General features: G+C 38.6%; 1 protein-coding gene across 13 annotated transcripts in view; it reads left to right on the top strand.

Annotated features, from left to right (window-relative positions):
• Positions 1 to 13,062, top strand: part of LOC100467946 (ankyrin repeat and SAM domain-containing protein 4B) — a 73,468-nt gene that overhangs the window by 39,374 nt on the left and 21,032 nt on the right. For 11 of the 13 annotated variants that reach the window (XR_004628466.1, XM_019808310.2, XM_019808309.2 and 8 more), the window contains one exon: positions 2 to 51. Coding sequence is in view for 11 of the 13 variants with exons in the window: in XM_034670275.1 (XP_034526166.1) it covers positions 2 to 51 (50 nt within the window). In the remaining 2 variants the exon portion in view is untranslated. Of the gene's footprint in view, position 1; positions 52 to 10,178; positions 10,856 to 13,062 lie in introns of those variants that run through there. The other 2 variants (XR_004628468.1, XM_019808311.2) reach the window with 2 other exon arrangements.

The raw sequence follows: 13,062 nt of genomic DNA, 5'->3' as shown, positions 1-13,062 counted from the left end.
GGTGCTCTGCGGGCCTGCCATGAAACCAGAGTTCCTTGAAATTGGCTCCAGGTGAGTAAATTGGTGTTTTTCTCCATAACACTGGGCAAAATTAGTTTCTTTGGGCGAAATATTTACAACTCCAATGTAGAGTGAAAGAAGGTGGTGGGTTTTATTGAGGAAAGAATATCTTTTGTTCGTATCACCTTTCCTTGAAGTAACCCCTAGTCTCCTGGCTATGGTGGACATTACCCTGGCAATGTAATGTACCTGTAAAGTACCTTTACAGAAAATGGATGGTATATTTCCCCCAAGTATAAAAGTTTAAGCATACTGCAAAAAATGCAGACAATTAGAGAAGGATATAGAGAAAAGGAAAAAGTCATCTGTAACTGTTCCACTGCTAATATTTAGATATGTAACTTTATGGACTTTTTATACAAACACCACACACACTTAAAACCAACAACCCAGAATCAAAGTTTAAGTTATGCTTTGTAACCTGATTTTACTATTTTACATGTCATGGACATTTTTTGTATCAAACATAAAGATCTCCATTACCATTTTTAAGGTTGCATTATGTTCAGTGTGTAGATAAATCAGTGTTTAACTGTTCCCAATGATAGACATTACAAAAACTTTCAATTTTTCATCATCATAAACCATAATATGATGGACATTCTTGTATATTTCCCTGGTTAACGCTTGGGATGAATTCCTGGAGGTAGAAATTCTGGGTCAAAGAGAGTAGTGATGTAAATAAGGATGTCATCTTTTTGTACCAGCGGGGAGTTTACACGTGGGGAAACTGAGGCAAAGCAACCTGCCCAGCCTATTGAAAGCTGGGTGTCAGAGCCATGTTGAGAACTCAGATTTTCTAAGGCCCAACCAATGTACCTTTTCAGCATCTCTCATTGCAATTTGAGACACCTAGATGTTTGAGATCCATGTTCTATTAATAAGCGGTTAGTGTTCAAATTCTGTACAAGTCGTGGGATCGCATTTGCAATTATTGATGTATGTGTTGTCCTTGTGTAGTTACTTTAAGAGTAATCGCCACGCCTTGTTACAGGTGTCTGATATTCAGTTGGAGGTTAGAGGAGTATTTCCCCAACTTCCTTGATCAAAACGTCACATGCGGCTCTCATTAACAGCACAAATTCCTGGGTCTCACCAAAAGCTGTGGAATCAGGCTCTTCAGGGGAGGGTCCCGAGTGGATGTATTGTTTAACAAGCACCACAGATGAGTCTTAAGATCAAGGAAATTTGGCAAATACTCTGAGGGAGGGAGGCAAGAAAATGAGTGGTTGCTAGCAGTTAACTTCTTCATAGGAATTAACCCATTATGTTATATGGAATTGAGGAGTGGAAGCAAAAGCCAGGATAAACAGGTTTCTGGGAGTAGAGATGGTGAAAGGATTTAGATTCTGAGCAGAGGCACGATAGCAATAGTTACTCCTTTCCTCTGAAGCATATTTTCCAAAAAGTGACACCTTTTCTGCAAATGTGAAAGTATTCTACCATGATGGTAGTAGAGGATGGAGCGTGGGGGGAAGATTCAGAGAGACCTGGTAAGAAGGTGGTCAGAGAGGCAATAGGCTAATGTGTTGCTCTACCTTCTGAGGCCACACCCCCAGGCTCCCAGCCCCCAAATTGTGTTTTTTCTCCAGAGTGTGATGTCTTGCCGTAGAAAGGGCACCTCTGGTCTCAGCCCCAAACTGGGGGTTCTGGGAGACTAAGGGCAGCACAAAAGCCCTGAGCAGGAGGCATGGAAAGGAGGAGGACCACTGTGGGTGCTGGTGAAGTTGGTGAGCACACCAGAGACTAATTTCATTAGCACACTTTGCTAATCACTACAAGGCATTCCCTCCCCCTCCGAATGGGTCTCTCCCAGAGGGTCCTGAGGTCACTTAACCACTTGCTAATCACCAGGCATTTCTTGAAGGGAATTTTAGGTTGTTATGCATAAAGAACAAGGCCGTGTTGTTGCCTCATTTAGGCAGGTGCCCTCCTTACTTCTGAAAAACAGTTCTTATAAGCACCAGTTTACAATTCTTAAATTCCAGGCTTATTGTCTTATTTTCTACAATATAAACATATTAATTGAAGACAACCTAAATGTTATCATCAGGAGATGGTTAAACTATGAATATCTTCAGATACTAAAATGAATCTGTGGATTCAAAAAAAATTATGTGTGTGTCTATATATTTATGTGTCTGTGCATGGGTATATAAATGTGTATTTGCACTGAAAATCCAGGAAGACATTTCCAGAGAGCTAACCGTGTTACCCAGGGGAGGAGACCATGCAGGTATTCAGGGGGTCCAGCCCAGTCTGGCTATGCTCGCCGTTTACAACTGTTGTCAGTTCTGATTGGTTTGCGCTCTCATTCTATTACTGCTTATAAATATATGTACTGTATCATCTGTAGGAATAGGGAGGGGAACTCCTGTTTTTCTAACTTTATTTTTTTCTGTATTGGTTGAATTGTCTTGGTGATAAAATAGCAAATAAAATAACTTTAAAGTGATAAAAGCAGTAACAGTAAATCTGAGTCGTATTTAAGTGATCAGTGTAAGCTATAGAATCAAAGGCTCATGGGTTCAAACTTCATGGTATAAAGTTATAACACCCAAGTAAGTGGATTTGGTTCATGAGGCTTCCAAAGTCCATATCCCTATTGTAAAATGAAGAAATGATGCCTAAGTGGTTTAATAACTTTCTCAAGATCATATAGAAAGTTAGCAGCAGGGCTCCAGTGATAAACTAAATCCCAATGTCCATTCCCAAGCTCTTTCTAATTTGTTATGATTTTCTCTTTCTCTTTCTCTCTTTCTCTTTGTGTGTGTGTGTGTGTGTGTGTGTGAGGGGGTGTTTTAAAACTCAGTGCTTCTCCTACAGTTTCAGTTAGCTTTAGAAGTACAAGATGGCATTAATTAGAATTTAGCAGTATAAGATAAATAGGAAGTCTAGAAACTTCTACCAGCTATGCTAATACAGCTTAAAATAGCTTTCAAATGTCAAATATGAATTTAACTTGGGAAAATAAGTGAGACTGTGTCAATGAGAATGTTTTCGAATATCATATGTTAGTTCCTTTAACAGTGTAACTATACGACGTTAATGTCATTTTCCCCTTTGGTTCTTTAGTCAGATCCAAGTTGAATAAGCCTCCTGATAGTCATGAGCTCAGAAAGAACTAGGACAAAGGCATATGAAGCTTCATCGACCTGTAAATGTAAAGATAGGGAAGCTTAGGGAAATGGATGACAAAGATGGCTCAGAAGTTCTAAATAAGAACCCATTTACATACGAGTATTAACATAGATTACTTCATAGGTAGTAGCTAGGGCAGTGGTTACCAGTAGAGAAAAGGTCTCCTTGGCAATGCAACATATTCCTTTTAGTTGATAGAATATATGTTACATATTAAAGTTCTGAAGCTGATATGGAGATCTGTTGTAAAAGTCACCATCTTCCACCCCTTCGTGTACTCCTATCCCTTGAAACCTGTTTTGGGGTCAGCCTGTTCCCTGTGCCCTTCACCCCCCCTTGAATTTGGCTGGTTTGACCAACAGAATGTGGTGGAAATGGCAATAGGCCAGTTCTGAGCCTAGCTCTTTGGAGGCCTTTGTGTTTAGAGGTAAAGCCTCTAATTTAACTTCAAATGAGATCATTAGGGTGGGCCATAATGCAGTATGACTGGTGTCCTTAAAAGACGAGGAATTTTGGACAGAGACATATACCGAGGGAAGGCAGCATGAGGGAGAAGATGGCCATCTACAAACCAAGGAGAGAGGCCCAGAACAGTCCCTCACAGCCCTCAGAAGGAGCCAACCCTGCTGACACTTTGATTTTGGATTTCTAGCTTCCAGAACTATAAGAAAAAAATTCTGTTGGCTGAGCCAGCCAGTTTGAGGTACTTTGCTGGGGCAGCCCTAGAAGGCAAATACATATTCTCAGATTGAGATACAACTCTGTGTGACTATAGAATGTGTACTCTTTTTCCTGTACCCTGGTAAGGGATAGGACCAAAAAAATCCCCAAGTCCTAGTTGTTGTTATTGAGGAAATGCAGAGGAAAGAGGAGAAGTTTTAAGAAAATGCAGTAATTATACATCTATGATTGACCTAAAGACGGGGGAGAGAGTTCCTACCTTTCTACTAGTAGGACTGCTTCTACTCTACTGCTTCTATTTCCAGCAGGATGACTACTCATCTACATTCATTGAGTAATAACTACACACCACACACTGTGTGAAGTATTTTACAAATACTAACTCTAATTACTTGCAACAACCCTGTAAATAATATTACTTGCAATAACTCTGTGGAGTTTCCTCTTCATTTTACTGGTGAGGAATTGAGGCTCAGAAGTAATCTGCCCAAATTAATGGCAGAATCTAATTTCTGGCTTGGTGTCTGTCAGCCTCTGCCTTAAGAATCCGTGTTCTTAACCATTACTGTAGTAGAGCTTTGTTTCAACACAATGCATGGTGTTCGCATTTGCCTGGTTTCCAGTCCAACTATCAGCTCTGAGAGAGTTGAGTGGTTTTGATGGTATTTGATGATCTGCTAATGGGTGCTATAACATATCTCACTTGCGGTAAATTCTGCCATCTTGAAACAAAATGGCAACTAATACAGGTTTTCCAGTGATCATTTGTTCTTGCAATTTTTATAAGAACTTAAGCTTTGGGTAAGGATTCAGGCCATATGATTTTATTGATTAAAGTCTTAAATTCACAGAGCCCGTAATTAAGTAGAAAGGGGAAGAGGCAAAAGAAAAAGGAAATTTGTCTACTTCACAAAGCCAGTTGATTGAAGTGTAGAATTTAAATTCATAGTTCCTGCTTAGACTATCCAGCGCTCTCATTTTAAAGAATTTGTTTTTGGAAACCTTTATAAAACTCTCCACTGTTACAATGTAATGCCATCTGGGATTTAGCATTTATAAAATGTGCAGTTAAGAGATGCCAAGAGATTCCTCATGCAAACCAGATGGTACAATAACAGCTCTGTCTGTTTTTCTGGCAGAGAAACTGGGCTTTGAATGGCTTGAAACTTATGTGAATAAATTAAGCCCAATCAATACTTCAGGGACATTACAATTTCAATAGTCAACTTACCCACCTAAATATTTTCATAAATGTTTTCATTTGGAGAAGAAAAAAACAAAAGGGCAGACAATGCCTCCATTGATTGCCTCATGTTTGTATTTAACAATGTTTCTAAGAAAAATACCACCAATGACCTTCAACGTGGGAAAGAAAGTTTCTCCATATTTTAAAGGTGATATATATGTTTAAATGAGAAGCAGGGTTGTTCAATCTCTTTTGAATGGGAAAAATCCACATCAAATGGGTTGCAGAGTTTTTTTGCTGTGTTGACGAGGAAAAAATACATGTGTAAGTGACATTTTCTGGATAATGGACTTGAAAATGTCTTTACCTCAACAGGTAGCTTTCTCACAAACCCAAGTTCAGCACATACAGTCGTGTATTAATGATGCCTCTTATGACCTTGCTTAATTCCTGTAAGTTTTCTGTGTAGCAGCAGGACTTTTGTAATCCCTTTTAATTTTTTTCACTTTCTATTATTGCTTTTATTTTCATTAAAATTCATAATAAGATGCTCATTAGATGAAGTAATCTTGTTAAAAGCAAACATTTTGCTTAGATCTTTTCTTTTTCCGTATTAGGTGAAAATGTGCTTCCCTCCCATACAAGCGAATTTCCTCTGTAATTAGGCATGAATAGCTTTGGAGAACAAATACAGGCTTCTTTTGAAAACCAGATCTCTTGAGGTTTAGGGCGCAATCTCATTAATAAAAATATGTGTTTCTGGATTGCACAAGCCATTGAATTTCTTTCCCAATTAGCAGTGAATGGTTTTTTCAGAACAAAGGAGAAGTTTGGTTTCCACTTTGCTGGCATTGGTTTTCCTTGGGGTAGACTGGAGGTACCAACTACCACTAATCTTTGTTCCTTCCCTCTCTCTGCCTGTGCAAAGGAACACATAGAACTCTGTTTTATAGATAAGTCAGAATCCTAAGTAAATTCTCCATCCTAGGGCTACTTCCTCTCAGCCAGGATTGGACTCCAGGGTAGATGGGACAACTGTTTACAACATTCAGCTGTCAGGTGGCAGGAGAGGCCAGAAAATTATAAATACAACAATGAAGAGTAGACAGTGCCTTTGCTTTGTGGGGAGGAGGAGAGCCATTAGTGAGAGACTCTCTCCAAGTGCTTCCCCTCGGGGGGCCCAATTAACCCTGTTTTCTCTGGGTCATTGGCAAAATGAAGTGTTTGGTCTACAGGCCTCTGAAAAGTGAAATACTTAAATGCTTGAAATGTCAGGTAATAAGTGAGTTTTTAAGAAAACAAAGGAGAAAAGAAAGCCTACTCCCTTTGAACCTAAGTGGCAGCCAGAGGGACGTAGAAATCACTACTGGATGTTTCTCTAAAGTTATACTAATACGGCAGAAGTAGAACGAGGTGGGGGCAGGACAGGTTTGGTTACAACAGGAAGTTGATGAGGGCCTTGACTTGCTCACTAATTGAACAATTCAGGAGAGGGTCAGGGACATTTAAGTCTGACCCTTAAAGTCTCCACCAGTGTGTAGGGCAGGTATTCTTCTCTCACCTTCAGAGAGCCCGGTAACATACTGTTGGAACAGACCCAACTACTTTTTTCCACAAGGCCAATTACTATCAAAGCATAATGTCACAAGCCACAGTTGCCCCACAATTATCCAGACCCCTCATGAGCAGTTAGTGTCTAAAATATATGCAAATCTTAGTTTTTTTCATTAATCTCTGCCCTCACCATCTCCTTCCAATTTTGTTTCCTTTGTACTTAGAGAAATACAGTAGAAAATAAGAAGAAAGACCAATTACTAAGTTTTAGTTCTCTCTCTCTCTTTCTCTGTTCCCTTAGCCACAATCACATGCTTCTCCCCATTTATAAAACCATACTTTACAGTTTGTAAGGAATTTTACCTCATTTCACCTGTATACTATCAGCTTAGATGATGATATGATCATGAGCAATATTCCCCAATTTTATCCACAAAGAAATGGAGATGCAAGTAGATGCTGTAAGTTCCTCTAGATCATATGGACTTCAGGTCTTCTAGATCCAAGTTCAACCCTCTCTGTCAACCTCATCCTGAGGGAATGGGTTAAGGAGGATCTTCAAGTTTGGGATTTATTTCTGCTTTACGTCCCTTCCCAACCCATTCTTTTGAAGTTTTTCTAAGGAAATGCCAAAGGGTGCCAGGATATTTCCCATTAAAAAAAAAGAAAAAAAAAGCTCAGATGTCTTACCATTTCACAGGAGAGTTTAAGTCCAAGTCATAAGTACTACTGGAGAACTCTTCCTTCTCCATTTTCAACACTTCTTCTCACCTATGATTGCTCTGTCCTTTATCTTTGCTTCCATCCTCATCCTTATCACTCTCCTTCTCCCCATCATTATTATCACATTATCATTATCATCATCTTCATCTCATAACGGATTCCTTGTTTGATTGGCTCTTAGCATTCTACCACAAATAATCCATCTTTGAGAAGCCCTCTCTCAGGTTACATAGTGATTTTCTATTTTAGAGTGCATTAATGAATACAATTATCTTTAAATTAAAGTGGCTTATGCAAAAATTAGTTGAGGAACATGACCTTGTTCACAAAGTATCCACAATCATGTTTGAATATTTCACTCTCTCTGGGATTAAAAAAAAATTATTTTCCCCCTTTACAAATAAATAATGCTGCCGCCCTCCAGCTACTTTTGGTGTTCTCATAGAAACCACGAAAGGGAAAAAACATTGACCTTTGGAGCTAATTATTGTGAGGGGCTTGCAGATGAAAGCTTTGTACTTTCTCAAAGTGGTCAGATACTTTATCTTAGAATAAAGGCTTAGACAAAAAGAGATAAGAAGAATAAATAGTTACGGACTTTGAAAATAGGTCTTTCTCACTTCAATTCCATGGACTGTTATTCGGACATATTAAATATTTTTGTGGGGTGCCTGGGTGGCTCATTCGGGTAAGCATCTGCCGTCAGCCCATGTCATGATCTCAGGATCCTGGGATTGAGCCCCACATGGGGCTCCGTGCTTGGTGGGGAACCTGCTTCTCCTTCTCCCTCTGCTGCTCTCCCTGCTTGTTTTCTCTCTTTCTCTCTCTCTGTAAAATAAATAAAATCTTTTTAAAAAAAGATTTTGTAACAATATGGGAAATACTTATGGTGGATTAAAGAAAGGGAAAAACAATGCAAAATGTTATGTATTTGATAGTAAAAACTATGTAAAATATATACCACAAGAAAATACATAAATAGTTCATCAGCTGTGTACGGTCATGGGTTCTAATTTTATTGATGTGTCTTCAGAGGACATGGTCTACATGAAACCCGTCATCTGATGTTTATTGAGGCCTGCACTGGTTCTATTAAGTGGGCAATTTTTATAAATATTTTCTGTGTGCTTGAAAAGAACATGTATTTTCTATTGAGTATGGAGTTCTACATAGGATTGTTAAATCAAGCTTTTTAATTGTGTTCCAATCTTTTGTCTTTTACTGATCTTTAGTCTGATTGATAGATAACATTAAGAGGGTGTGTTAAAATCTCCTACTGTGATTGTTCTTCCAATTCTATTAATTTTTGTTTTTTCTATTTGGGGGCTATGTTATTATGTACATACAAATTTAGGACTATCATATTTTCTTGATGAATTGTTCCTTCATCATTATGTATTATCTGTCTTTATCCCTAGCAATTTTTCTGGCCTAAATTATATTTTATCTGATGTAAATACAGCTATACCATTCTTATCAATATTTTCCCTTTTTTTTGAGATTTTACTTATTTATTGAGAGAGAGCGAGAGCGAGAGAGAGCGAGCACATGTGTGCATGTTGGGGGGAGGGACAGAGGGAGGAGAGAGAGAATTTCAAGCAGACTCCATGCCAGGTGCAGAGCCCAAAGCAGGGCTCGATCTCACCATCCTGAAATCATGACCAGAGAGGAGATCAAAAGTTGGATGCTTAACCAACTGAGCCACACAGGTGCCCTGTCAGCATCTTCTTGATAAAACTTTTCCATTTTTTTTTGCTTTCAGTTTTTCTGCAATTTTATATTTTAGCTGTGTCTATTGTAAATAAGATATAGCTGAGTCTTCTGACTGATGAATTTGATCCATTTACATTTATTTTTTTTTACAGATAGATTTGGACCATGTTTTTGGTCTTATATTGTGCTCTTTATTTACACTAATTTTTCCAGTGGAAGTTATTGATTTAAGATATTTCTCCTTTTCTGATTTAGGCATGAAAACTACTAATTTCTTCCCCAAGCTCTGTTTTAACTGTATCCTATAAATTTTGAGATGTTGTGTTCTCATTTTCATTCAGTTCAAAATAAATCTGATAAAGGATTTTTGTCCAAAATATATAAGGAACTCTTATAACTCAATAATAAGATAATATCCTAGTGAGAAAAATGGGCAAAGAACTTAAATATAAGATGTAAGAATGGCTAGTAAGCACCTGAAAATGTGCTCAACGTCACTAATCATTAGGAAATGCAAAGTAAAACCATAATGATACCACTTTACACCCACTAAGGATGGCCACAAACAAAAAGACAATAGAGGCTGCAAGGATATGGAGAAATTCTTGCCATCCATTGCTAGTGGGAATGTAAAAGTGTGGTCACTTTGGAAAACAGTTTGGCAATTTCTGAAAATGTTAAATATAAATTGCCATATAACCCAGCCATTCTACCCTTTGGTATAAACAAGAGACAAAAATGAGACATAAAAATATATGTCTACACAGACCTGCATGTGAATGCTCATAGCAGCATTACTCATAAAACCAAAAAGAGAAAACAATCTAAATGTCCATCAGCTACTGGATGAATAATGAAAATTTGGTATATTGGTATAATAGAATATTATTCAGCAATAAAAGGGAAGTATTGTTACATACTAAAAAATGAATGAATCTCAAAAAATTATGTGAAACTAAAAAAAAAAAACCCTAGACACAAAGACTATATGTTTTATGATTCCATTTATATGAAATGCCCATATAAAGCAAATCTATAGAGACAGAACACAGATTAGTGGTTTCCTGGGGTTGGGAATGGGAACAGGGATTGATTACAAATGAGCATGAAGGATGTTTTGAGAGTGATAGATACGTTCTAAAATTGGATTATGGTGATACTTGCACCACTCTGTAAATTTGCCAACAATCATTGACTTATACACTTAAATGGGTGAATTTCATAGTATGTAAATTACACCTCAATAAAATAGTTTTAAAAAATAGACCTCCCCAGTGAACTAGACTAGTTCTGAATTGTTTGGAAATTGTTTTGTACATTCTGTGCCTAGATGACCAATATTACATTCGAGACTTGCTAATGGGCATAGAGAAATTAAATGTGCCTTACAACACTCAAGAGAAACGCAGCAGGCCTTAATACTCGATGTCATAGCCATTCCAGAAAGGAAAGGTCCAAGTTCAGCGCCATGAACCTTTCTGGCTGCCTTCCATGGAGGGAAGCTAAAATGAGCTTTGTCCTGGAGTGACACTCTTCCTTGTCACTGATTAACCAGCTTTGTAGGAAGGCTGCTCCACCAACAACCCGCTCTTTTGGACAGTGCTATCTGGCCAGGCTTTGGTGAGCAGAAAAAATGTCCACTCGCTACCACCAAGCTGCTAGTGATAGCTACCTGGAACTTTTGAAAGAGGCCACTAAGAGAGATCTGAATCTTTCCGATGAAGATGGCATGACTCCCACACTCCTGGCAGCCTACCATGGGAATCTGGAAGCCCTAGAAATAATCTGCAGTCGAGGGTAGGTTCAACCTAATAGTTTTGATTGGAGACAATGCTTCTGGTAGGATTTTACAGACAGCAGCAAGAGACAGCGAAGTCAGTGGAAATCCTTTGTCCTTTATAGACTGTCTAAATAATTGTCTTTTTAGAGAAAGAGAGAAAACTGCCTAGAGGTGCTCTTTTCACGCTAAGAACTGGCACTGTGGGGGATGGTTCATCCCTTATGAGCCACACATAGAAAGATTCTGAACTCTAAGCCTTTGTTATCTGCCTTGGGGGGGTTATATTTTAATTCTGTGCTTTAAAAAATCTTTTCCATGAAATGTAAATGGTTGACTCTTTAAAAATGAATCACTGTTCTACTTGACTTTAAGATGTCAACCTTGATTGGAAAAAATGATGTGTTTTTATTTTATTTTATTTTTATCTGTGCCATTATAATCCCACAGCCTTTTATTAATATTCAATCCTAAGGCAAGCCCATGATTCTTAGATGAAGTAGTTGGCTTTACAAGCTATAAAAGGGAACCTCAGCCTATCTGAACTTTATTACTTCTCTAGCTATTAGATATGCCCACACCATCTGCCCCCCCTCCCCAGTTCTAATGCAGGAATTAGCTAGCTCTTTTCTTCTGTTGGTTACCAGAGGGGCTAGGCAGTGTTGGCAACTATAACCCAACAGGAGTAAAGAAAGGACAAAAAGAAAATGTTAATAAAGGAGCTAAGTGAATTCATTTCAATTTCATACATATTTATTTATATATATCTGCAACATGCCGGCCATTTTACTGGCCACTGGAGATGCTGTGTTCGACAAGAGAGACACCATTCCTCTCCTCGTGGTGATCAGATTTAAGAGAGGAAGACAGAAATTAAGTCAGTCATATATGATGGATATTACAAAGGGGGAAAGAGACAGCACTAATAAATAGCACAGACATCCATCCCAATCCAAAGAGTGAGGTTAGGCTTTCCAGAGCCTTGAAGCTAGGACTTAAAGGTGAGAAGATACCTGTAAAGCTGGCCAAGAGGTGGAAGTAAGAATGTTTCGTCCAAGTGAGAGCGCTGTGTGTTCTAGGCACTGAAGCTGAGCGTGGCTTTTAATGGGGAGAGGCCAGATCACAAGAGCCTGGTAAACTCTGCTGGGGACTTGAACTTCGTCCTAAAGGCACAGGAAGCCATTGTCAGGTTTACACAGGGTGGCCACCTGGTAGATTTGTGTTTACAAAACTTACTCAGGCAGCTGTACAGCAGTCACAGAAAATGTTCAGGTGCGGTTTTAACGGTTGACATGAGAGACCAGCAGGACGAGGGCAGTGGCAGTGAGGATGAGGAGACAGGGATGGATTTGAGTGGCAGTTTGGATGCAGAATCAATTACAGTTGACTGGATGTTGTGGTGGGTGGAGGAAGAGGAAGGTAAGGCCCCACATTATGTTGTGTTAAGTAGTCCTGGAGTACGTACGCTGAAGAAAATGTCTTGTACAGGTTTTCTTAGGTTCCCATATTGACCAGAGCATAGGAACTGTGGGAGATCAATTTGCCAATTAGATTTAACGGGGTTAAAAAGGGAAACAAATTAAAAATTGAATTTAGAAGTTTATCAGTCATTGATCATTGACAGTAGGTCACGTGGTAACTGTTAATATCCAATATCTGGCTTTGTTAAAAATTGTTTCTTTCTTTTCAAAATTTAAAGGTGAAAAGCAATAACTACATATGTTATCTTATATTTGGAAGGTGGTCCCAATTAACAAAATTTCATTTTGCCTACAAAGTGTACATGAGTTTTTTTAGTTTTGTTTCATTTTGTAAGGGAAGCAAGTTATCTTCCTCCCTGATTCTTTTTTTTTTTTTTAAGATTTTATTTATTTATTTGACAGAGAGAGAAAGAGAGTGAGCACAAGCCAGGGGGTGGGGGGCGGGAGAGGGAGAAGCAGGCTGCCTGCTGAGCAGGGAGCCTGATGCAGGACTTGATACCAGGACCCTGGGATCATGACCTGAGCTGAAGGCAGATGCTTAACTGACTGAGCCACCCAGGTGCCCCTTCCTCCCTGATTCCTAAAGGAACACACACTTGTTGCAAAATTTTATATCATAGTAGAAAGACATGTTTAATAAAGTAAAAATCAAACCAATTTTCAACAGTCATTAACATTTAGGCATATATCCTTCCAGACTTTTTCCTTTGAGAACATGTACACACGAGTACATTTTTCCCCCTTAT

Source organism: Ailuropoda melanoleuca, chromosome 10 (assembly GCF_002007445.2).
Source record: "Ailuropoda melanoleuca isolate Jingjing chromosome 10, ASM200744v2, whole genome shotgun sequence".
In the NCBI taxonomy this organism is placed as follows: Eukaryota; Metazoa; Chordata; class Mammalia; order Carnivora; family Ursidae; genus Ailuropoda; species Ailuropoda melanoleuca.
This window is presented reverse-complemented; position numbering and strand designations above follow the sequence as displayed.